General features: G+C 38.8%; 1 protein-coding gene across 1 annotated transcript in view; it reads right to left on the bottom strand.

Moving 5' to 3' along the window:
* Positions 1-23,173, bottom strand: part of sh3rf1 (SH3 domain containing ring finger 1) — a 52,253-nt gene that overhangs the window by 26,540 nt on the left and 2,540 nt on the right. Inside the window, exon 2 of the mRNA XM_084432727.1 lies at positions 22,594-23,153. Coding sequence (XP_084288853.1) covers positions 22,594-23,019 — 426 coding nt within the window. The 5' untranslated portion in view covers positions 23,020-23,153. The remainder of the gene's footprint in view (positions 1-22,593; positions 23,154-23,173) is intronic.

Below are 23,173 nucleotides of genomic sequence, written 5' to 3'. Positions count from 1 at the left end.
TCCAGAGTAAAGAAATGACTAGAGAGCCACTTCAATGAAACAGTTAAGGCCCGTTCACACCAAGAATGAACACTGTAAAGATAACTATAACGATTTCTATATTAGCATTCACATCAGCGGCCTATTTTGTTCTGTTTAATATAAGTGCATGCTGCAGTTCTGTTGTCTGCCGCTTTAAACGCTTGAGCGATTTAAAACTGAATGGATTCTGATTGGCTGTCAATGTTTTTATCTTTCTGAAAGTAATTCCAAATATATTGTTTCTCTGTACCATTATCATTTGAGATATGTATGGTGTGAACTCCGCTATTCTTTTATATTCCGAGTGATTTTTAGAGCAATATCTTTATAGTTATCATCCTTGGTGTGAACAGGCAAATAAATTATTTTACTTGACTTCCTGTCACTTTAATTACATAATAAATAAATATTTCGGTATATAGATTAGGATGACAATTTAAGTTATATAAACTATTTAAATTTTATTTATTTAGTATAAATTTGCTCAAACACCATTATCAAGTCTCACAATCCTAAAGTATTATCAAAGTAGTGGTTCCCAGTTCATCTGAATCAGGCATAACTGAAAAATTACATTTTACAATTAGTTGTGAACTCATTAACTGCTCTGAACAATTAAAAAATAAGTCTGATCTGATAATAAACAAGCGAGCCTGCAAATGTTTTATGAATCTTCTTAATGATTGACTCCTTAACAAGAACATTCATAACAATCATTCGTTCATGAATCGGACATCACAGCTGGTGTTGCATCGTTTTATTTTAGTCACAGTTGATGATCTATTAAAACAGTGCTAAGAGTCAATGTTAAAGGCAAAATTACAATGAGAAAGTCATTAAAAAAAGGTTACACCAGCTGGGGTGCAATACCAAACAGACACTCCACACATCAAATGAATCAGTGCGTGTTTGGAGTTATAGAGGGTGCATTAAAATGTGCGTGGAAGAAGGGCAGTGCAATGTTTCCCTGATGGTTTAGAAAAAAGCTGTTATAGGAGTTTGGGGGAGGTTTGGTAAGGCAGGAGACCATCTGACCCCCATCTACACGTAGATCATTTAGCTTAAGAAATCCCTCAACACTGACAAAGATGACAGGAAAAAGAGGACAACTCCCAAGGGGCACAAGCAATCAAACCCATCACACTTCCCTCATAACCCTAGCACAATCAGATTCACCAAATGGAGATGACGCTGTGCGTGTGGCGTCCATGTTGTTTTCATTACGGCTACATTAGCTGAAATGGGCTGCTAATGGCTCTGTTTATGACCACTGTGAAATGACCTGACCTGTCCCTCATCTGTGTCCTCAGCTAAAAATGGACTCCCACCCACAGCTGCTGCTGAAGCCTTATACTTTTCACCTCAAGACTAACGGGCATTCCTGCTGAAGCTTTAGTGGATAATTACTTTGTAAAGGATGATAGATCAGGTGTGGAGGATGCTGAGTGGGCGCTTACGACCGAGGGAAGGAGTGAAATTGATTCAGTCAATGCAGGGCTGAGGTCTGAATAGCAAAACATCAGGTTTAACCAGGCGAAGGAAACAAATATTCATCTGCAGCAATGATTTTAGTCTGTCATGAACCCAGCAAGGAGCAAAAGTTCATCAGACTGCAGCAAGACCTTGATGAGGAACGAAAAGAACAGTGTTCATGTTAGATCAGAGAGAGAGAGAGAGAGAGAGAGAGAGAGAGAGAGAGAGAGAGAGAGAGAGAGAGAGAGAGAGAGAGAGAGAGAGAGAGAGAGAGCGCTAATCAGGTTAGACATGTACTTGTTGTCCTGTCCTTCTACATTTAACCCTTGACCTTTATATCCAGTAAATGAGTAGTGTTCTCCGATGATCAAAATTTAAATGGGGTATAAGGTTTCCATGGCAACATCTGCAAAAGATCCACAGTTCTTGCTGTCACTTTCATAGCAGAACACAGAAATGAGAGGTGGGGAGGTGGCGAGATGCAGAAGTTTCATGGCATAATGTTAGAAAACAACATTTGCTTTCACGCACTCTGAGAGGGAAAAAATAGCTCATGGAAAACAAATGATATTTAACCCCTTCATGTGCAAACTTAAGATATACCGCAGACGGCCATTCACTGCATTTTAAAACTAAAATGTCATTTCAGAGTATCATTAGAACGATTAAAGACTCAAGCTTTGAAATTTGACCACTGTTTATGATAAAACTGGGTTGCAGTGACATTCATTTCTTAATGTCTTAAAATATTTAATCTGTAAATGTTTTATATTTTGAATAGAATATCATCACACATATGAATTCTCTCACATCTGCTTCGGTTTATTTGTGTTCACATAGGCTAGATGCACTAGACAGCGTCCGTTAGGGCTCTTAGTCCAAAGGTGCGCATATTTGGAGAAATATTGATTTATCACATGTTTGCCAAATATTTTGTCATACAGAATACCATTTCTATTAATTTCACACTGAATTGTGCGATATGAAATTATGCCCACTTAAAATTCAGTTGAAAATTCATTGATTTGATATTTAAAAATGACATTAATGTATTCTTTTATTGTTTAAAGGTACAATATGCAATAATTTTTTGCCGCTAGAGGGCGCTACATTCCAAACAACAACAACGGCGTAGCTTGATGACGATGTGAAGGAGCGTGGAATGATGGGAACTGTCGTTTTCAACTCCACCGTGGATGTAAATCAGTCAGACGGGAATCGAAAAATCATGTTCATGGATGAGGCTAATTTCTATTTTTATAATGACATGCTTTTTGTGGCGAGGGGGGCGTGGTTCAGCGCGGTCTGTAATGGGAGAGAGAAGAGACGAGCGGGACGCAAGTAGGTCAAGTGCAAATGACGAACACCTGTGTCTTATTGCTGTGATCCGCGTGGAGAGACCGCTTATAAGCCGCGCTGGAACGAGAGAGAGACTGAAGAGAAAATTGGACGCAGAGAAAGAAAACCGGTGGATCCGAGCTCTCATTTTTGAACTGTTTTGTGCCGTCGCGGTTGCCACGGTGAATGCGCGTTGTGCAGGACATTTGTTTGTTTTGCTTTATTTTAATAAAGTACGAGTCCCAGTCACGCCGACCCCTGTCGTCTTCCTTCCTGACTCTTGAACCTCATCACACTTTTATTTCATTAAAATGAATTAACCGCAAGAAAAGTAAGGTTTAATACTAATTTGGTTATCATAGATGTTACTGTATGTCGAATTCATTGTTGTGATAACGCGGCGCAGTTTTACGTGTTCTAAACAAAATGTTGTAAAAGTACATTCGAACATACCCACATCATTCGCCAAAATACTGATTAATCTTTATGTATAACACATGCTATATTTACTTAAACACCAGACGTGATAAACAATGTCAATAAACTAAAGACAAATCTAAAGCAATAATACTTCCCTTACATAAATATAACTATAACTGAATGCTACATTTGGAAAATATTAAATTAAGCATGCTTTGTCGACAGAACCAGCTGCAATCGGTAAAGAATAATTGCGTTCCATAACGACTGCACGAAACAAGCTAACGTGTGTTGCTTGATAGACGCTACAACTACAACTTCCGCATTTGTCCAGGACTCCACGCAGTACGATCGGAAACCGAGGGTAACGCGGATATGACGCAATTGACTGGCGACTCCCAGCTCCCCCCTGCTCTAACGCCCCGTTTCCTTGGTTAAAATCGCAATTTTCTCACGATTTAAAAATAGTTGGAAACATTTGGGATATTATAAGTAATCAACTTAACAAAATATATAACACTGGCCTTGAGATTATGGGATATTTTAATGCAAAATTCTTACATATTGTACCTTTAACTGAACTAATAGTAAAATAAAAATAAACATTTGAAATGTCATTGTTTTTCATTTTTATTTTTGAATAAATTAATAATTGATCCCTTTTTATTTTTAAATCCGTATCCACTATAGTTTAACACTGCCTTTTCAACCCTTTAGACAGAAACACAAAACACACAAATGCAATCTTGTCAACAGCCTTGTTATTTTTATTTTATAGGATGCTGGAAAAAGGGCTGATTGTTTAAATTACTTCTAGTCTTTTTTTATTAGCTTGCAATGTAGCGTATACACAAACACACAGACATCACACTTTATCGTGACACTGCATGAATGCCTGTGAGATATTATCCCAACACCAATAAACCACAGAACAGAGGAAGAGAGAATCACAAAAACAGGAGGCAAAGTAAAGCTCAGAAAACACATGCGGCTAGCTGTCTGGACCCCAGATGTGCATCTGGACCACGATCACAGATGAAACTGAGCAGAATGGCTTTCTCCTGATCCCTCTTTCCCCAGCACTCTCATTTAACTTATACCTTAGTTATGGCCATGGCCATCCAATCACACACTTGTGTCTATTTAAGCCATGTGACCATCCCACCAGACATCCACCTCATAACAACCCACACCTGTTCCACAGTCACCGACCTCCATAAAACCTCTGCATTTCACCTTGCCGTGGGGAACCGGACTACACTTTAGGGGCTCATGGGAACCACGGCCATTACAACTCGACTGAGTCAATCTGCCACAAAACGGTGTGCAAAGTCTCATGGGAGTTGAAGTCCTTTCATGAGATCAAAGCTGCCCAGCCTAAATGTGTGGACAAATGAACCATGAAATAGGCATGTGTAAAGCTAAATTTCAAACTAGAAGCAGAGGCCTAGTTAAGAGGAAAAGAAAAGCCTTTCTCAATGAGTAAAACACTAAACATATGGGAGTACAGAGGAGATGTTGCCGAGGCAGAGACTTTTCTGTAAGCTACAGATTAGTCATCAAAAAGAAACTGTTTTAACATGGAGGGGGTCTGAGCTTTATAGTGGAATTATGGAAAAGTAGCATGTGGTTTTCATGAAGCTTGTGTGTATTTGTAACTAACTTGCTGGAAAAATAAAGTAAATGCGTGCTGCTATTTTGCATGTGGACAGTTTTTCTCTCACTGTGGGTGTGTGTGTACACTTGCCTGACCTCACTTACTACAGTAAAGACAGGTGGTTTGGGGTGTGCTGAGGATCACAGATTGTATATCTTAACACTGCATGGGCAGAATAACACAACCCTCAATCTACAGCACTGGGGAAAACTTCTATTTAGCATTCAGTTTTAACCTCACCACATCATCTTTATTCATCAACTCATACACCTCAAAGAAAACCACTGACCAATCAGGCGGGTTCAGTGCTTTCAGACCACAGTGATCCAAACTGCCATTTTCCCCACACAATTTTGAATGAACCCAGCTTGATTTACACCCTTAAAAGGATCATACACATACCGGTCCGTCAAACGCCACATCGGAGCCTTTTCTATCATGTAAATAGGCCTATCCTTATTTTATTTTTTTACATTGAAAGTTAATTCAGCAAGGATATTAGAATGATTTCTGAAGGATCATGTGACAATGAAGACTGGAGAAATGATGCTGAAAATTCGGTTTTACCATCACAGGAATATATTACATTTCTAAATATAATAAAACAGAAAACAGTTCTTTTCAATTGTAATATTCAATTGTAATACTATTTAACAACATTACTGTTTTTACTGTATATTTAGTCAGCCTTGGTGATGAGCATCAGAGATGTCTTTCAAAAACGTTAAAAATCTAAATCAACTTATCGTCAAAAAACAAAAGAATCCCACAAATCCTCACAATTATATAAAAACTCCTTCAGGAGCGGTGACTTGGGAAATATAAGGACCATATGGCAGAGGGACATTGGTGAAGAAATTGACTCAGAAAAATGGTGTGGCATTATGGTGGGGTATGGTAAATATACAGTGCTATGCATAAGTTTAGACACCCATACTAAAGTTGACTAAAAAGAGGAATAAAAAATCATCTTTTGGAAACTGAACTTAATGCCTTAATTTAAAAAATTAGGAAAAATCCAACCTTTAAGGACACCAATTTTCTTTGTGAATGAATAATGTATCGTAAATAAATAAATGTTCTTCCTTAAAATACAGGGTGCATAAGTTTGGACACCCCTATGTTAAATTCCCATAGAGGCAGGCAGATTTTTATTTTTAAAGGCCAGTTACTTCATGGGTCCAGGATACTATGCATCCTGATAAAGTTCCCTTGGCCTTTGGAATTAAAATAGCCCCACATCATCACATAGCCTTCACCATACCTAGAGATTGGCATGGTTTTATTTCAGTTAGCCTAATAGCTAGTTTGATTTGCATTGAGAGATGATCTTATGGAAAGTACCCCATGCCAATCTCTAGGTATGGTGAAGGCTATGTGATGATGTGGGGCTATTTTAATTCCAAAGGCCAAGGGAACTTTATCAGGATGCATAGTATCCTAAAAAAAAATTATAAAAAAATACTTAAAAATAAAAATCTGCCTGCCTCTATGGGAATTTAACATAGGGGTGTCCAAACTTATGCACCCTGTATTTTACGGAAGAACATTTATTTATTTACGATACATTATTCATTCACAAAGAAAATTGGTGTCCTTAAAGGTTGGATTTTTCCTAATTTTTTAAATTAAGGCATTAAGTTCAATTTCCAAAAGATGATTTTTTATTCCTCTTTTTAGTCAACTTTAGCATGGGTGTCTAAACTTATGCATAGCACTGTATAAAAGCAAGGGAGAAGTTCCCTCAATATAAGATTCTCCACAGATACTACCACACTCCCACACTTTCAGGATCAAACTGATGAAAGACAATTTATGTTGGAAATTCCAGCTGGAAACCAGTACCTTTTTACACTGTATTTGGGAATGTTGTCTTGTTAAACCGTTCTGGAAATAAGTTATGGATGTTTTAAGTGTAAAATATCTTAAACTCCTAAACTGTGTCTATTAGGTAACAAGTCTCAAATACCTAATGTTTAAAAACGTGTATTTTCTGTTATTATGGTATGTATTACAATGGCAAGTGGGATTATTTTGAGACACTAGAAGACAATGAAAGCCCCAGAATTGAAAGAGTGGGCCAGTGCAATGGTAGAAATAGCATTATTATGAATCTATGCTTAGCAGAGTGAACGATGTTAGAGAGGAGGGGTTGTCTTCTTGGGAAGAGTTCTGGACACATATTACAGTAAGGTCTCAGAATGAATAGATAACTTTGTGTTTTGTCTTGTACTGTATTTTATTTCATGATCAAAATGTGCATGTAACCCTGTTTTTTATCGTAATGTTGTACTGTTGTCCCCCATCAACCTTCCAAAAGAAGCAATAAAAAAACGAATCAACCCCAAACTTTTGAACGACAGAATTCCTAAAGGTAACATTTTTGCGTATAACGTATAGACGCATATTACTGGATGTTTCTTGCCTGTTTTGAACCTACAGCCTTTCACTCATGAACCCGAACAATAATATCCAACACACCACACCACCACATTGCCTATAAACGCTGTCTTCTGCAGTCTCCGAGTATTCTGTAGCCTATCTCTCAACCGCTATTTTCTTTTTTTTGTTCCATCTCCTTCTCTGTATTTTTCTCTCTTTTTACTTAGCTGACAACACTTCTGGTCTTTATGCACGCTCTCTCTCTCTACCACAGCATGAAGCCGTAACAAATGCAAAAATAATGACGAAGCAGTGTGCTTGAAAGTCTGTGAAACACATAATGTGAAGATGAGTGTGTGTGTGTGCACATTAGTGACAAGACAGACTGAGTGAAAAGAGGCAAAGAGAAGTAATTAGCACTGGAGAGTGCATTCTTTTCTCTTTCCCCTCCCACCAATCTTTCTCAAAACCAATGCTTTTGGTGCAGACCAGAGTCTCTGAGTTGGTGTGAAAATTGCCTGAAAAGGTGGTCTGAGGTACAGTTCTCTGGTACGTTTTGCAGTCGGAATGAATGCAATCGTTGGTAAAATGCTACTATAATTTGTCGTATAATTTGCATCTTTCATGCTCCTGGTCACATTTATACTATAAGCACATTCTTCAAAGCTGTTTATCTCTGAATAAATTGTCTTCGGAGAGCAGCTTGCACATTTCGCATCTCTTGCATCCGCGGCAGACAAATGAAAGTGCTGTTCTGTGCATGTAAAGGTTTGCCGGTAAATCCAATGCGACAAAAACATGAATAAAACAACTTCTTAGTTCCAAGTTGTCAGGACTAAGCAATCAAACTGTGTTTTTCCACCTGTGCTCCCTTTTTCCATCTATTCCTGCCGGTTCTCCCATTCCATGCAATTCACCTCTACTTCTTATACAGCTTAACCCTCAGAGACGCAAACCCCCTCTCTATCTCTCACATGTCAAATCTCTCACCTAACTGTCAAGGCTTCGGTTCATTTCATTGGCTGGTTTATTGGGCCCAGAATGCAACGCTCTGCAAGCTAGGTGACGATACAGATACAGCTTGGCGCAGTGTTAATTCAAAATCTTTTTCATAACCCGACATAGAGCAGAGTTACTTGGTTACAATCACACTTACATATTCACTTTCGAACACTCAGAGCTATCAGAGGAAGTAAAAAGAAGAAAAATTGAAAACAGTGGGCTGGTTGCAATGGTGACAGGAAAAGGTCTAATGTAATTTGGTGTGATCAGAGGGGGTGAAGCCTGAAAGAATGAGACTAATGAGGTTAGCGTAGCAAACTTTATTAAAACGCTAAACACACACTTGCACTTTAGTGCCAACAGGCAACGCTGAAGCTGTTCCAACCCGAGTTCCCCAGGCCTGATTAGCACAATATTCAGAGCTGATTCCTGCAGTTTCATGCACACCCACAGAGCTGCCTCTCTAATCCACTTCATAATGTTACAGTCACACAACCATCAGCACTTAATCACACATCAGCTGAGATAGAGCTAGAGATGGGGGGGTCGGTGAAGAACGGCATAATAGAGTCAAAGACAAAAAGCAAAAGAATAAGCCAAACAAAACGAAAAAGAAGTGAAAGGATTGCAAATGGAAAGAGGAAAAAGAAAAACCAAAAAAAGAGGAAAAAAGAAAGTGAGCACAAGCAAGAACAAGAGTAAAAGAACAAAGCAAAAGAGCAAAAATGGATATGAATGAAACAACATAGTAGAGTGTGCAAAAAAGCAAGAAAAGTTAGAAAAAAATAGTTGAAGGAAAGGGGAAGGCACAAAAGAAAGACTTAAAGAGAGCAAAAAAAAGAAAAGAAAAATGAGCACAAGGAAGGGAACAAGAAAGAAAGAATGAGCACATGAAAAGAAAAGAAAATAAGAGAAAAGAACAAGAAAAAACAAAGGATAATAAAAAAAGTAGGCTAAATAAAGGAATAAGAGCAAGAAAGATCAAAAGAGTGTGAAAGGAGAAAGCAGGATATGAGTATAGGAAGAAAACTAAATGGGAGAAATGAGGCATAAAGGAAGTTAAAGAAACGTCACTCGAGGGACAAATACTCAGATGAACTGAGATGTAGAGCCCCCTGAGGACCTCATCTGAACTTTCACAACAGACAGAGCCGCAGAAGAGCGTGACACACAACAGAGCCACAGGAAAACTCCTCCACACATCACAGTCAACCACAAGACCAGAGAGAGGTGAAGCAACATCAATCTCACACACCAGAACATCCTAGGAGGAGATCTGTAGAACTCAAAAATATTCTGCATGATTATGGAACAATGCAATTATTAGGCTTATTATTATTATTATTATTTATAAAACACACAGCCTCTTCAGAATTAATATATGGAATATTATTGGAATGTATGGGATTCCAAAACTATTTTTGTTAGACGAACCCCTTTGACCTAAAATATTTATTTGAAGTAACCCCGAGATTTTAAGTGTTTCTAATGTTTTATGAAAAAGTATTTGTTCATTTTTTATTACATTTATCTAGATGTATTTTGGGGGTGTTTTATCCCTTTATATATATATAGAGAGAGAGAGAGAGAGAGACAGAAAGCAAAATGGTAGAAAGAGCCAGGATTCAATCTCGGGTCTCCGAAGCTCAAATGTGTGTTATATGTCAGAGCACTGAGCAAAAGGCTGTCGTCTCCGACTACATTTTTATGATGTTCCTTCACGAACCCACAGAGTTTTGGGAAACCCTGCCCTGCAGCAAAGGAACGTCCATCCTGAAAGGATGCGGATTTGGAGGAGGAGGAAGGGAATGTTTGGACACACACAACCACTGAAACTTCTCAACTATGTGCAGCTTAATCTTTCAGGTATGGGGTCAAAAGGTCAGACCCAAAAAAGCCCATCAATCAACATGAGGCAGAAGACCTGTCAATCAATCACCATCAGCATCAAGACTGAGGGAGCGTCTCCATTTCAATACTAAACAACTCCTCGAATAGAGCTATTATTTATAGATAATTTAAAATGCTAATCAAGATCAAAACAGACACACGAACGGTGAGATTAAGCCAATCAGATTCGTCTGATAACAGCCATGAGACCACACACAGTGACGTGTAGATTTGTGAGTGTGGTTCAGTCCAGGTGGGCCATCACAGGTGTGACAGATTTACTACAAAACAGCACCAAAAGAAAACATTACAAACACAAAAACACAGCTGTCAGGAGAGCTCAGGTGTCTTGCGAATATGCCACCCATCACACACACAGACACACACAACACAGTGGCATGATGATATATGGATTGGTTGGAGTTTATTGATTGGTGAATAATGACCAGATGTGACTCAGCTGGGAAAGATGCAGATGGCAGCAATGAATGAATGCATGCAAGTGTGTGTGCGCGTGTGTATGTATGTGTGAGGAGCAGATGTTAATATTACCAAATGAAATATTCAAGGGTATATTGGTCTAATCCAACCTACAGATTGAGATAACCTAACCATTTACAATCTGACTGGCTGGTTTAGGAGTAAGAGCATGGAAAACAATCTTTATGTGAATGATCCTGATAGTAATGCTTAAAAATAAAAAATTAAATTAAATAAAATCTATCTTTTAAGGCCTGTTCATTCCAAGGACAATAACAATAAAGTTTGAATAACCTAATCATTGTAACTCTACACCACAGCTATAACGATAAAGACACAGCTAATGTAAGATACAATCATTAACAACCAATCACAATCCACCTGAGCATTTAAAGTGCATGCCAGATGACAAAACTGCAGCACAAGTTTACAATCAATAGAACGTTATCTTCTGTTGGTGTGGACACTAATATAGTTTATTGTTCTTATTGTGAATTGGCCTTTACTCTGTGAATCGTGCTAGTTGAATAGTCCAAAATGACAAATCATTGATTTGATTCAGCCTAAACTTCTGCCCTGTGAAATATATAACATTAGCAGAGAGAAATCAAACATTATGTGAAATATACTAATTGGAATAGAATCAAATCAAATCAGAATCAAAACAAGAGCTTGTGAATCAGAATGAAATCCGTATTGATACCCAGTCTCCATGTTTAGTTAAAATTCATTTTCATTTTTAGTTATTTAATTTCTCAAATAACTAAGTGACTCTCAGGCAGAATAAACTGCATGAGGACCAGACCGTGAACAAAAAGTCAGTGCAAAAATAATATCAGTCATTCGCACTTTAATACACCAAAAAAATTCGACACTATTTTCAAGCAAACCATGTCGGAACTGAAACTGCAATTAGTCTAGTTTCAGCTTAAAGACATGAGTAATTCCTGACATCCAAGACACTTAAACACACAGAGACAGAGAAACTCACACACCCTTCCCCAAGGGCCCACCGGCGTTCTCCACTAAACAGAGAGTCAGTCTCCATGGTTACGCTTTTAACACCTGATTAGGTCTTTTGATCCCTACCCTGAAATTATGTAACCTCAGGGCAGAGAAATGGACAGTCACACCCAGCAGAACCACAGCATACACAAACACATCCAAAACACAACAAACCCCAAACCACCTGCCTGCGCCGCAGCATGCTAACGCACACACACCTCTGAATACACTCAAAAACAACAAGACTTTTCACAAATAGTGGGCCAAACTGTGAAATACACCTCACATCAGCCTCATTTATTGTTAATACGCACATACACACTCAAACACAAACCATCTGGAGGCCTGTGGGAAACATTACGCTGTTGAGAATGACTTCCTGCTAACGGCTGCGAGAGAAATGAGGGGGGGAATTAAAAAAGGCGAAACAGATGAAAAGGCAGAGAACAAGAAAATGGAAGCAAGGGAGTAATGGGTAATGAAAGGGGAGAGAGGGGGAAACGAGCTGATACGCTTGCAGAGACTACAGCGGGAAGGAAAAGAAGAGACAAGAGAGAGAAGGATCTGTGTGCACTGAGATCTGTACAGCGTTGCCTACTGGGCCTTAATGAAGGGGTTATTCGACACAGGCACGGGTCAGCCAGAGGATGCCGCGGCAACCATGACATCATCAAAAAGGGCCAGTGTGAGTCAACGCTGCCCGCCCGGCCACAGGGAAGCAAAGGGGCGGGTCAAAGGAATGTCACTTGTATACGTGCCAGGACGCAATAAACAGCATTCCTTGTTCCTTGCGTAAAACACCAAGTACCGCCAAAAAAACACAGAGAGGCGAACACAAGCAAACAGACTGCTGAGAAGAGGCAGGAAGAGAGGAAAAGCTTTACACATCAAAAGAGCGGCCCGCAGAGTTTAGATTTTAGGGCTTTTGGGGTTTGAGGAGGTTTCCACCAAGGAGGTTGCTCTCACGAAACTGTCACTAATGGACAAACACTTTGAGTTGAACGGTCCCAAGCGGTGCGTGTGGGTGTGCGACCGGGTGAAATGTTAAGGTTTTCTCTTGTAATCTGTAGGGTATGTGGGGTAAAGAGAGAGAAAATGAACTTTGTTCATAGCGATTGTGGTCCAACACTCAGACAGACGGGCTGTGGTGATAACAGCTGTTTTTTTTGTTGTTGTTGTTTAGCATCTCACACTTGATCAATATATAACCAGCTAACTTTTTTTTTTAATAAATAACTTTGAAAAAGCTTAATAAACAATTAAAGCACTCTTTCAATGCCGTGAAAATCGCAAACTTTGACAAATACTGTCTATTATTGTTATTCTTCTGAAGTGGTTATTGTTTACCGGTGGACTGATAAAAATGTGCTTTCCAACTCCAAGAAATTGGCGTTAGTCCAGCCAATCAGATCTCAGCTTTTGAGAAATTATGGACATTACAATGTTGTTTATTGTTTCATGTTTAACTTCTTTTATCAGTGACAAAAATGACTGAAGAAAATCACCAGTGGATTCAATAGACAATGGGCCCTATTTTAACGGTCTGAAACGCAAGTAACTTTGTGGGCGGGTCTTGGGTGCTGTTGCTATTATACCGGCGGGATAAATTACTCTTGCGCCCGACGCAAATCTAAAATGGGTTGGTCTGAAGTAGCTTCATTATTCATAGGTGTGGTTTGGGCGTAACGTGAAATAAACCAATCAGAGCGACATCTCACATTCCCTTTAAGAGCAGGCGCGCTTGTTCCATGGCGGATTGCTATTATAACGGCGGATTTGCCAGGCAGGCGCGCGCCAGCAGCGGTTCACAGCCGAGGAGACCGACGTTCTCGTCAGGGCCGTAAAACACAGAGAAGTGACATTGGGGATGGGAGAAACCCACCCATATTAACTTCGGTTAAACAGGCGTATGATAATTTGGGTAAATGTGTAAGCTAGATTTATGCTTTTATAATAAACTATCTATCTATCTATCGTAATAATGTATGATTTGCAAAAATGAAAACTGCTGCTTCTGTGTAGATGAGAGAATCAAAGTGCATGCGCGTTGTGCACATGCTACATTGATTATGGCCAAGCATGCGCCCTTAAAATAGCATATGAATAACATGCGCAACGCACCACTGACTTTATACTAGGTTTTTCCTGGTCAGTGGCGGAATTGTTTTCTAAACCTGCAAAATAGCATGAGGGAACGTTTGCGCCGGAACACGCCTCCTCTTACCGCCCCGGGGAGCGCAAATGTATTTCCTAGTTTACCGACGTGCGTCTGTGGAGGGAAAAGTCCGCTGTGCGCAGGTGCAAAATAGGAATGATACATGCGTCAGTGTACAAAGTCAATTGCGCTGGGTGCAAGATAGGGCCCATTGTGTCATTTTGCAGGGTAAATAAAAGTGACAGTATCAATGATTATAATGGGATGGGATAATCAAAATACATTATTTAAGTATTTAAATGTAAAATCTATTAATTGAAATAATAATCCCGATCACAATGTTGAGGGAAATAACTGATAACTGTGAAGTTCTATATGAGCAAGCCATCTGAAGAAGAGACTAAGCCTCAACCCACAAGGCCATTAAACCAAGCACTCGTTCATCAATTAAACTTAAGGCCTTCACCATTTTGCCACTCATATCAAGATATTAGATTTAAAATGCGCGCTCTGGGCTAACACAGCAGCTGCTAACGCTTTCTCACTGCCAGATATGGGGATTCATTACATCATTCCTTTATCCAAAGCCGATTTAGAATCTGATTAAATATTAATACATTTCTGAATGCGTGTATGAGGAAGATCAAAGGGTAGCTTTGAATTGCATTACTGCTCTCTACCTCCTGCTCCAATGCTGACCCCAGTCACATGACCTCTCACATCTGACCTACGACCCATGAGCTGTTCCTCTTTGTTTCATCTCTGACAACCTAGCTGACCTGCTGGCCACAGAAAGCCGAGTCCCGTCGTCTCAGAACGGGAGGAGAAAGTGATGAGGTTAAACCATCATTATGTTGGCGCGCAGTTTCAGAGTCTCACAGAAAATCAAGACACCAGTGTTTCCTGCTGAGTGAGTTCTGTTTTTGCTGAATACACTACCGTTCAAAATACTTTCATTCAGCATTGATGTATTAAATTGATCAAAAGTGACAGTAAAGACATTTATAATGTTACAAAAGATTTATATTACAAATAAATACTGCACTTTCTATTTATCAAAGAATCCTTTAAAAAAAAGTTTCCACAAAAATATTAAGCAGCCCAACTCTTTTTAACAGTGATAATAATAAGAAATGTTTCTTGAGCAAATCATCATATTAGAATGATTTCTGAAGGATCATGTGACACTGAAGACTAGATTCTTTCATCACAAGAATAAATTACATTTTAAAATACAGTATATTCAAATAGAAAACAGTTATTGTAGACTGTAATAATATTTCACAATGTTTTGTGACAAAATAACACTTTTGAATGGTAGTTAATAACATATTTAAACATTTTCAGCAATAAATAAATAATATTGATCTGTTGTTCATCAAAAAATAAAAAAATAAAATGTAATATCAAAAGAATATCTTTCAAACCAGACAGTTGTACAAACCTTAACTACACAAAACAGGTCTTGTTCATTTCGCTACACATGTCATGATCAGTAACAGAATCAGATATTAAATGATTAGCCATTCTGACTGATTCAACGAGATCATACAGTGAGTGATTCATCCGACTGATTCAAATGGTAAGTTTGTGAGGTTTTTTTGAGCAATTCATTAAAGAATTGGTTCACAATAAGTCACTACGCTAGTTAAGCTACGTGTTTGCATTTGAAGAATTATTTTAAATTTAATAAAGACTATAAAATCAGTTCAGGAAACACTGCGAGACAGATCCGCATTCATTCAAACTAATAACCAACTCAATGAACATTCTGCCTCCTACACAAACTGAACACAAGCCTCTTCTCAAAGCCTGTTCATAAAAAGGTGAACCCCAGGCGGCATCCAGGCAAGTCATTCACAAACACACAAATGCATATGCATCACACGCACAATAAAACTGCTTGTGATTAGTCAGCAGGCGTCCCTCTGAGTTGTTTCAGCGAAGTGGCTTTTCGAGCTCTGCGGTAGGGAGAATCACCGAAACAGCTGACATTCAGCCCTTCACCGTACGTGTCCACTGGTGTGGAGTGAGCTGAGAGGAGCAGGTCTTCTCGATTTATTATCTATGGGAGCTGAGAGACAGGCACGCTCAGGGGATTGTGGGATTGACAACAGATTAGAACAAGTGGTGAGAGCGTCAAAGAAGATGAGAAATGTGTGACTTTATGCAAATGTAACTTTTCAAGTAAGAAAAGCAAACAGCTTATCGCCGTGAGGTGAAGGTAGACATCTATCATAATCTGCCGATAGTGCTGGAGTTTCAATATTTAAATCATATCGTTACATATTCAGATTTCAAATACAGTCTATATACACTAACATTTAAAAGTTTGAGGTTTAAACGTTTTTTTTTTAAGAAATTATGCATTAAATTGATCAAAAGTGACAGTAAAGAAATGCATACTACAAAACATTTCTATTTCAAATAAATGCTGTTCTTTTTAATCTTTTTGAATCCAAAAAAAAAAAAAAGGTATCATGACTTATACGAAAATACTAAGCAGCACAATTGTTTTCAACATTGATATATTAATAATATTAAATATTTCTTGAGCACCAGATCAGCATATTAGAATGATTTCTGAAGGACCATGTGACAGTAGCTACATTTACATGGACACCTTTTGTTTCAATCGGAAATGAATCCTAACGTAGTGTTAACGTGAAAGTGATCGGATAAAAAATTTTCAAGCCCTTCCCGCGCCCAAAACAAGGCTTCTGTTGATGAGAGTACGAAACAAGGACTGGTGGGCAGTTTTCCTGATCCACTTCACAGACGATGAGTGGAAAGGAGAAATTTAAAATGAAACAACAATAACAACAGTTTGCTCCACGCGTCATACGCCATTTTTATGTCATTGCACATGCGCAGTACTTTCCGGTTTAGGTTTTCAATCCGATCAATTGTTTGCATGTTCTTTCGATCGGATTAGAAAAGGTTTAAACCACCCCTTACAATCTGAATGAAATTTCAACCGGATTTGGCCAATTCATTCCGACTAATGTGGTTACATGTGAATTATTTACTCTGACTGTGCTACTAGTCCGATTACAGTCGGATTATTAGGGTCCAAAAACACAGCTACTGAATCAGTAATAGTTGCTGAAAATTCAGCTTTGCCATCACAGGAATAACTTACATTTTAAAATATATTTAAATAGAAAACAGGTCTTTTAAATGGTAATAACATTTCACAATATTACTGTTTGTACTGTATTTTATATCAAATAAATGCAGCCTTGGTGAGCATAATTAGATTTTTTTCAAAAACATAAAAAATGGCTGATCCTTAGTCCTTAGCTCTAGTGTCCTTCATTCTCTTTCCCACCTATTCAGCCTCTTATTTAAATCTAAAAGACAGCTGTAGGGGTTCGTACGCCTCACGCAGACACACAGTGTATGGTGTTCACCCCCTTCACTGCCCTGAGTCTGTCAGATCAGAGGTGGCCGCTAACAATAAGCTGTTATGCATCTGTCTGCTAGACCGCACCTCCTGCTATTCTTCAGCTCTGATAGAAATCGGACGGAGAAAGACAAAATCAGAAAGAGAGAGGTGAGAGGGGAGCGGCACCCTTTGCCCACTGGGACTCATGGGTATCAGTGCGTTCTTTGATCTTTCAGCTTTTCAGCGGCTCATGGAGTCCACCTGCATGTCTCCGCACCCCACCTCTTTCCCCCTCAGAAACACTTGAACCCACTGGATGAGGTCCAGGGATGGCATGGTTTCAGCTTCAGACATCCAATGCATACCTCACGCAAAAGCATTCACTGTTTGGGACACTTGGGGTATTTGATCACTTCTTGTGGTTTTACGGATCAAATAAGTATCGAATGACTTCCCATTTCAATTCTGATTCACAAGCTCTCATGATTCATTTTCATTCTGATTTGATTTAAATTCATTTGAGTCATTTTCTGTTAGAATGTCCATTCTATATATTATACAAGATTAGACATAATACGTCTTTTGTATCAGTTCAATCCAGTGTCTTTAAACTATTCATTATAATCAGCAACTATTCATTTTGAACTATATTGTTTACGAATCAGAATAAATTGGTCAGGTGTATTTCTGATTCATTACAAAGGCATGGCTCAAAAGAGTCATTTGTTTGTGAATTATAATAAACTGGTCAGGTTATATGTCTCTGATTCATGAATCTGATCACACTTGTTGCACAGTATGTTTCTGATTCCTAAGAGTAATTTGTTTGTGAACCAGGCTACATTGGTAACTGTGTGGTTCAGATTCATTAAAAAGAACAGGAGAAAGTCATTTGTTCATGAAACGGACTATACTGGACAATCACGTTCAGTAAACACTGCAAACTCGTATTCAGACTTGATGGACTCTAAAAAGTAATGGTAACCTGTTACCACAACTTACCTGTTACACAACAACAAAAGGAAAAAGTAACCTGTTACCACAACTTAAAATGCATAATTTATTGATTTAATTAAACCTTTTAAGTTATTAAAACATTGTTTTGTTGACATACTAATGTTGATCATTACATCAACTCAAATTCTGCGTTAACTGATTTTTTAAAAATTTTATTAAGTTGTAGTAACTTAATGAAATTGTCTTGATGACTGGATTTTGGGCACTGGATAGTTCCCAGCATGCTTTGCATAGGACTGGATAAGGAGAATAAATGTTGAAATAAAGTGTTATTTTGTTTGTTTTTTAGTGAAGGGAAATACCTGTTATTGGTCAATGCTGTTTTATAGTTCTACAGTTCTGAGTTTCTGTTATGTTGAAGTTTTTGTGGTTACTACTGTGGTGAAGAGTAGACTACGTGAAGGCAAACACTACTTTGACTCTCTAAACAATAACAACACTAATGTTAGTGATAATTAATATCTTACTTGATCATTAAATTTAAATGCTAAATAAGCCACATTAAGCATGTGCAGTGATAGATGCGGATTTTAACTGAAATCAGTACGAGTAATTGGTTCCAAGGCTACAACTCAAGTACTTGGAGCAACTTAATTTTTTTAGTTATCAGGCAACTTTTTTTTTTTTATGTTTTACAAATTATTTAGTTCTCTAACTCAATGTAGTTTGTTGGTTCAAAGTTGACATAACTCAAAAAGATTGATGCAAACAGGTGTGTTCATTTTTGTTGTTGTTGAGGCTACACTTTTCTTCTTTTTTTTTGAGTGCAGATAAAATATGCCACCTACTTCATGTATACACTAGTACGCAGGTGCTGAAACAGCCACATAATGCAACACTTGACAACCAAGATCTCAGGGGTGTGGATGTCTGCATGCGTGTATCCCTGAACCAGGGAGGAATTCTTCTCCTTAACGCTAGTTTGCTTCCATGCGTGAGTGCGTGTTTTGTGCATCTCCAAAGCAGAGCATATCATGTGTCAGATTTAACAAAACCTCTCTGAAGACCTAAATAACAGACCTGCCACTCACACAACGCTCTGTTATCATGTAGTCTCAGATGCATTCCTGGTCCTTACACCCCCTCTGAATCACAGGCTCTGTTTGAAGCTACAACTGCTGTAAAAAGCCCATTCCTCCGGCAGCTAGGCTGTTTACAGCATCTCAGATACACCCTTAAATAGGTTGGCGTGCGAAAACACAGTGGGCACAAAGAGAGAGAAGATAAGAAACAATCACTGCCAAGTTTGCGCGTGCAAGAGTTGAGGGGAACTTGTTTTTTTTTTTTTTTTTTGAATAAACGAGTTTTAGAGTTTACAACCTTACATTACCTCACTTTGTTGGATTCAGTCGGCTCTTTCAAACAGCCTAATGCTAATGACTGTGTTCTTAAAGCATGATATGTACACTGACAAGCTAATTAGATAAGAGTGTGTGTAGGGAAAGTCAGTCAGATTTGATTATTTTCAGAGATGTAGTCTTGCTCTGAGGGTACTTTATTAAGGAGGAGGTGCTATTGTAGTGATGCCAACTAAAGGAAGAATACGTGTAATCACAAACAAAGGCAAATTTAAAAATAGTGGGTTTGGGATTCAGTTCAAGAGTTTACAGAAATAGAAAACAGACTGAAAATATGAGAAGTGATTTTATCATCCAATAACTGAATCTTCAAAATGTAAAGAAACGTGCATGTGAAATAATCCAGATTTAAATGGATATAATGTAGAAGTAACCAACAATGGATGATATTCACAGAAAAGGGGGTCTAAGTATCTTGTGCTCAGCAAGGCTGTAATTGATTTAAAAAAATACAGTAAAAACAGTAGCCTAATTGTGAAATATATTTAACAATTTGAAATAACCGTTTTCTATTTTAATACACTTCAAAATGTTCATGTGACGGCAAAGCTGAATGTTCATTAGCCATTAGTCCAGTCTTCAGAGTCACATGATCCTTCAGAAATCATTCTAATTTGTAGGGCTGCCCCCAACTAAAGATTCTCCTAGTTTACTGTTAATTGTACATTGAAGCCTTTAGTCAATTATAAGTCAATTTCTTATTATTATCAATGCTGAAAACAGTTGTGCTACTTGAAAAAGTTAAAAAAAATATATATATTAGTTTCGAGACATTCTAAATGTCTTTACTGACACTTGATCTATTTTATGCATTATTTAAATACATAATGAATACAATTCATGGCAAAAGAAAAAAAAAACTTTATGAAAAATAGCATTACCGTAGATTGTGGGGGAGACAAAGAGTGTCAAACTTAGTGAGTCATAGAGTAGAAACCCCTGATGAGCTTCTTTTGAAGACAGGAAAATAAGATTATCTTTAAAACTTAAGTTTGTTGAATATGAGAGGGACGACTATCTTATTAGGCCAATCCAGCTGTCATTTCACAGCACTGATGTTTATGAACAACAAAAGAAGGATATTAAAAGATTATAGACCGGAGATGTCTGACTTAGAATGCCGCCACCCATCATGCTTTGGGTGGAGGCCTCTTTCTGTCCCATAAGTCTGTGTGGGAGAGATGACAGAGGGCTTGATTGTAGGGACACCTGTGTTTTGTTACAGTGCAAAACCAAAAGGTGGAACACAACAAAACACACAATCACAAAACTGCTGCTATGACAACTATCCTGATCCGCAGGGACACTTTGTTTGAAAGTTATACTGGCAGAAACGTGTGCGCTCTCACTCAGACACAAACAGCCACAAACACAATGGTGTCCGCTTGCAACATTTTTGCTTCCTTTTTTTTCTCCCTCTCACATAGAAAAAAATATAAAGACATCCAAATACACAAACACACCCAACAACAAAAGTGCTGGATAAGATGCAGTTAATGCAACTTTCTCTCAGCAGGAAAGAAGGCTTACCTCAGCTGCTTAAGTTGCTTTAGAAGCAGCACAATGCCCTGAGCTAACAAGATTTTCTCTAGTTCTCTCTAGTCTGTTGGGGCTGCGCAATTAAGCGAAATAAAACCGAAATCACGATATGGCTTAGTGCGATTATCAAATCGCATAGGCTGTGATTTAAATTAATAAATATATGCACCGCCGTTGCATATTTCAGGGTGAAGTGCTGGCACTGTGTTCAATTTCACACGAGTAGCTCATGATCTGTTGAGTTTGGGTTGCATATCGTGCATTTGGGAACGGAACATGCGCCAACCATTAACCAAACTTGTAATGAGAAGTGCTTATTAACGGGCTATTGTCAAAAACGAACGCCTGTATGAGTTTCTCTCTTCTGTTGAACAGAAAAGAAGATATTTTAAAGAATGTTGGTAGCCAGACAGTTGGTAGCCAATGACTTCCATAGTATTTGTTTTTCCCACTATGGAAATAAACAACGCATTCTCATCCTAGGGCATCATATACTGACGCTTTTGACATTTCGTCTACATCCAACGCACATGGCACCCTTTAGCGTCAATATGAGACGCAGATAGCTTTGTTCGGCTATGGGTAGGTTTAGGTCTGGGGTAGGGTTAGGGTTAGACTGCTAGGAGGCGCCTTCTGGCCCATATCTATCTGCGTCTCATATTGACGCTAAAGGGTGCCATGTGCGTTGGATGTAGACGAAATGTCAAAAGCGCCAGTATGACACCTTGGGATGAGAACGGGCTGAAATAAATGGGGTCCATGAACTGTTTGATTTCCAACATTCTTTATAATATCTTATTTTATCAGCAGAAGAAAGAAATTCATACAGGTTTGGAACCACATAAGTGTGAGTAAATGATGGCAGAATTTTCATTTTTGGGTGAACTATCCTTTTAAGGGCTCTCTGGGGTTTTTAGAATGAATGGTTTTAGTTTTGAAAATAAAGAAATGAAGACGCGATTTCAGTCAGACTAAAGCATTTACATGACAATGACTGCTTTAGTCCGACTGAAATCGAACTTAAGTGCACATAAACGAAACATCAGAGAAAGTGGTTTCTTCTAAACTCTTAGAAACAGTCCACCCAGTATTCATTTTCCTGAATGTAAATTAGACTCATCCTAAACAAACTCTTTATTTAGAGTTCATTAACCAAAATAATGATATAGATGACAGAGTGAAGAAGAGAGAAGCATTTCAAATTCCCTAAACACCTAATTATTTCAGAGATTTTTCAAGCTTAGGCTTTGCAGGAAGTCTCCATGGTGTGATTTACACCAATAGTGCGGTACCACTCATGACCAGACGAGATGGGGCAAGACAAACAGTTCTCCACCGAGATAACCATTAAGCTAACAGAACTCCATTCATTTAAGTTTTTCTGCATGTAAAAACAAGTTAACTGCATCTGATCAGATCTGTCTGATATATGGGACTGTGTGAGTCCAACAAAACCATCTAAACTTACCCTAACTGGAGTGCTCTTGGCCTGGACCCTCTGAGACTGTGCCCCCGTGGGACCTGGATCCCTCTGGCCAGCTCCGGCACCCTGTGCTCTGACCCCCGCCGCTGCCGATCCATTAGTACACGTGCCATGCATGCTTCCCGTCCTCCTCGGCCTCTGCTTGATGCCGTCCAGTAGCCGTACCAGGAGGATGTTGCTAGGCAACTCATCCACGCCACTCTCCACTAGTGTGCGGCACTCCGGGCAGCGCAGTTCTCCACGCGACCCCACAATCCCAAGCAGGCATCGCCGACAAAACGTGTGCTGGCACGGCAAAACCTTTGCCGTGGTGTCCAGTCGCTCCAAGCAGACCGGACACTCTAACAGGTCCAGGAGCGCAGACTCATCCATTTTCACACTCGCACAATCTTTCTCAGTGTAGTCGTTCATTCAGTCAGTTTTGTCTCTCCGAAGAGAGAAGCGCATGATGTGGGAGTGTGGATATAAGGTTGCTTGGAGGGAAAGGCCAATCCTGCTGTCACGTCACTCCCATGCCGCAGTCATGATCATATCTCTAGCATTCACTGCAGAGAATTAAAGAAAA

This window comes from Rutilus rutilus, assembly GCF_951802725.1.
Source record: "Rutilus rutilus genome assembly, chromosome: 15".
Taxonomy (NCBI): Eukaryota; Metazoa; Chordata; class Actinopteri; order Cypriniformes; family Leuciscidae; genus Rutilus; species Rutilus rutilus.
This window is presented reverse-complemented; position numbering and strand designations above follow the sequence as displayed.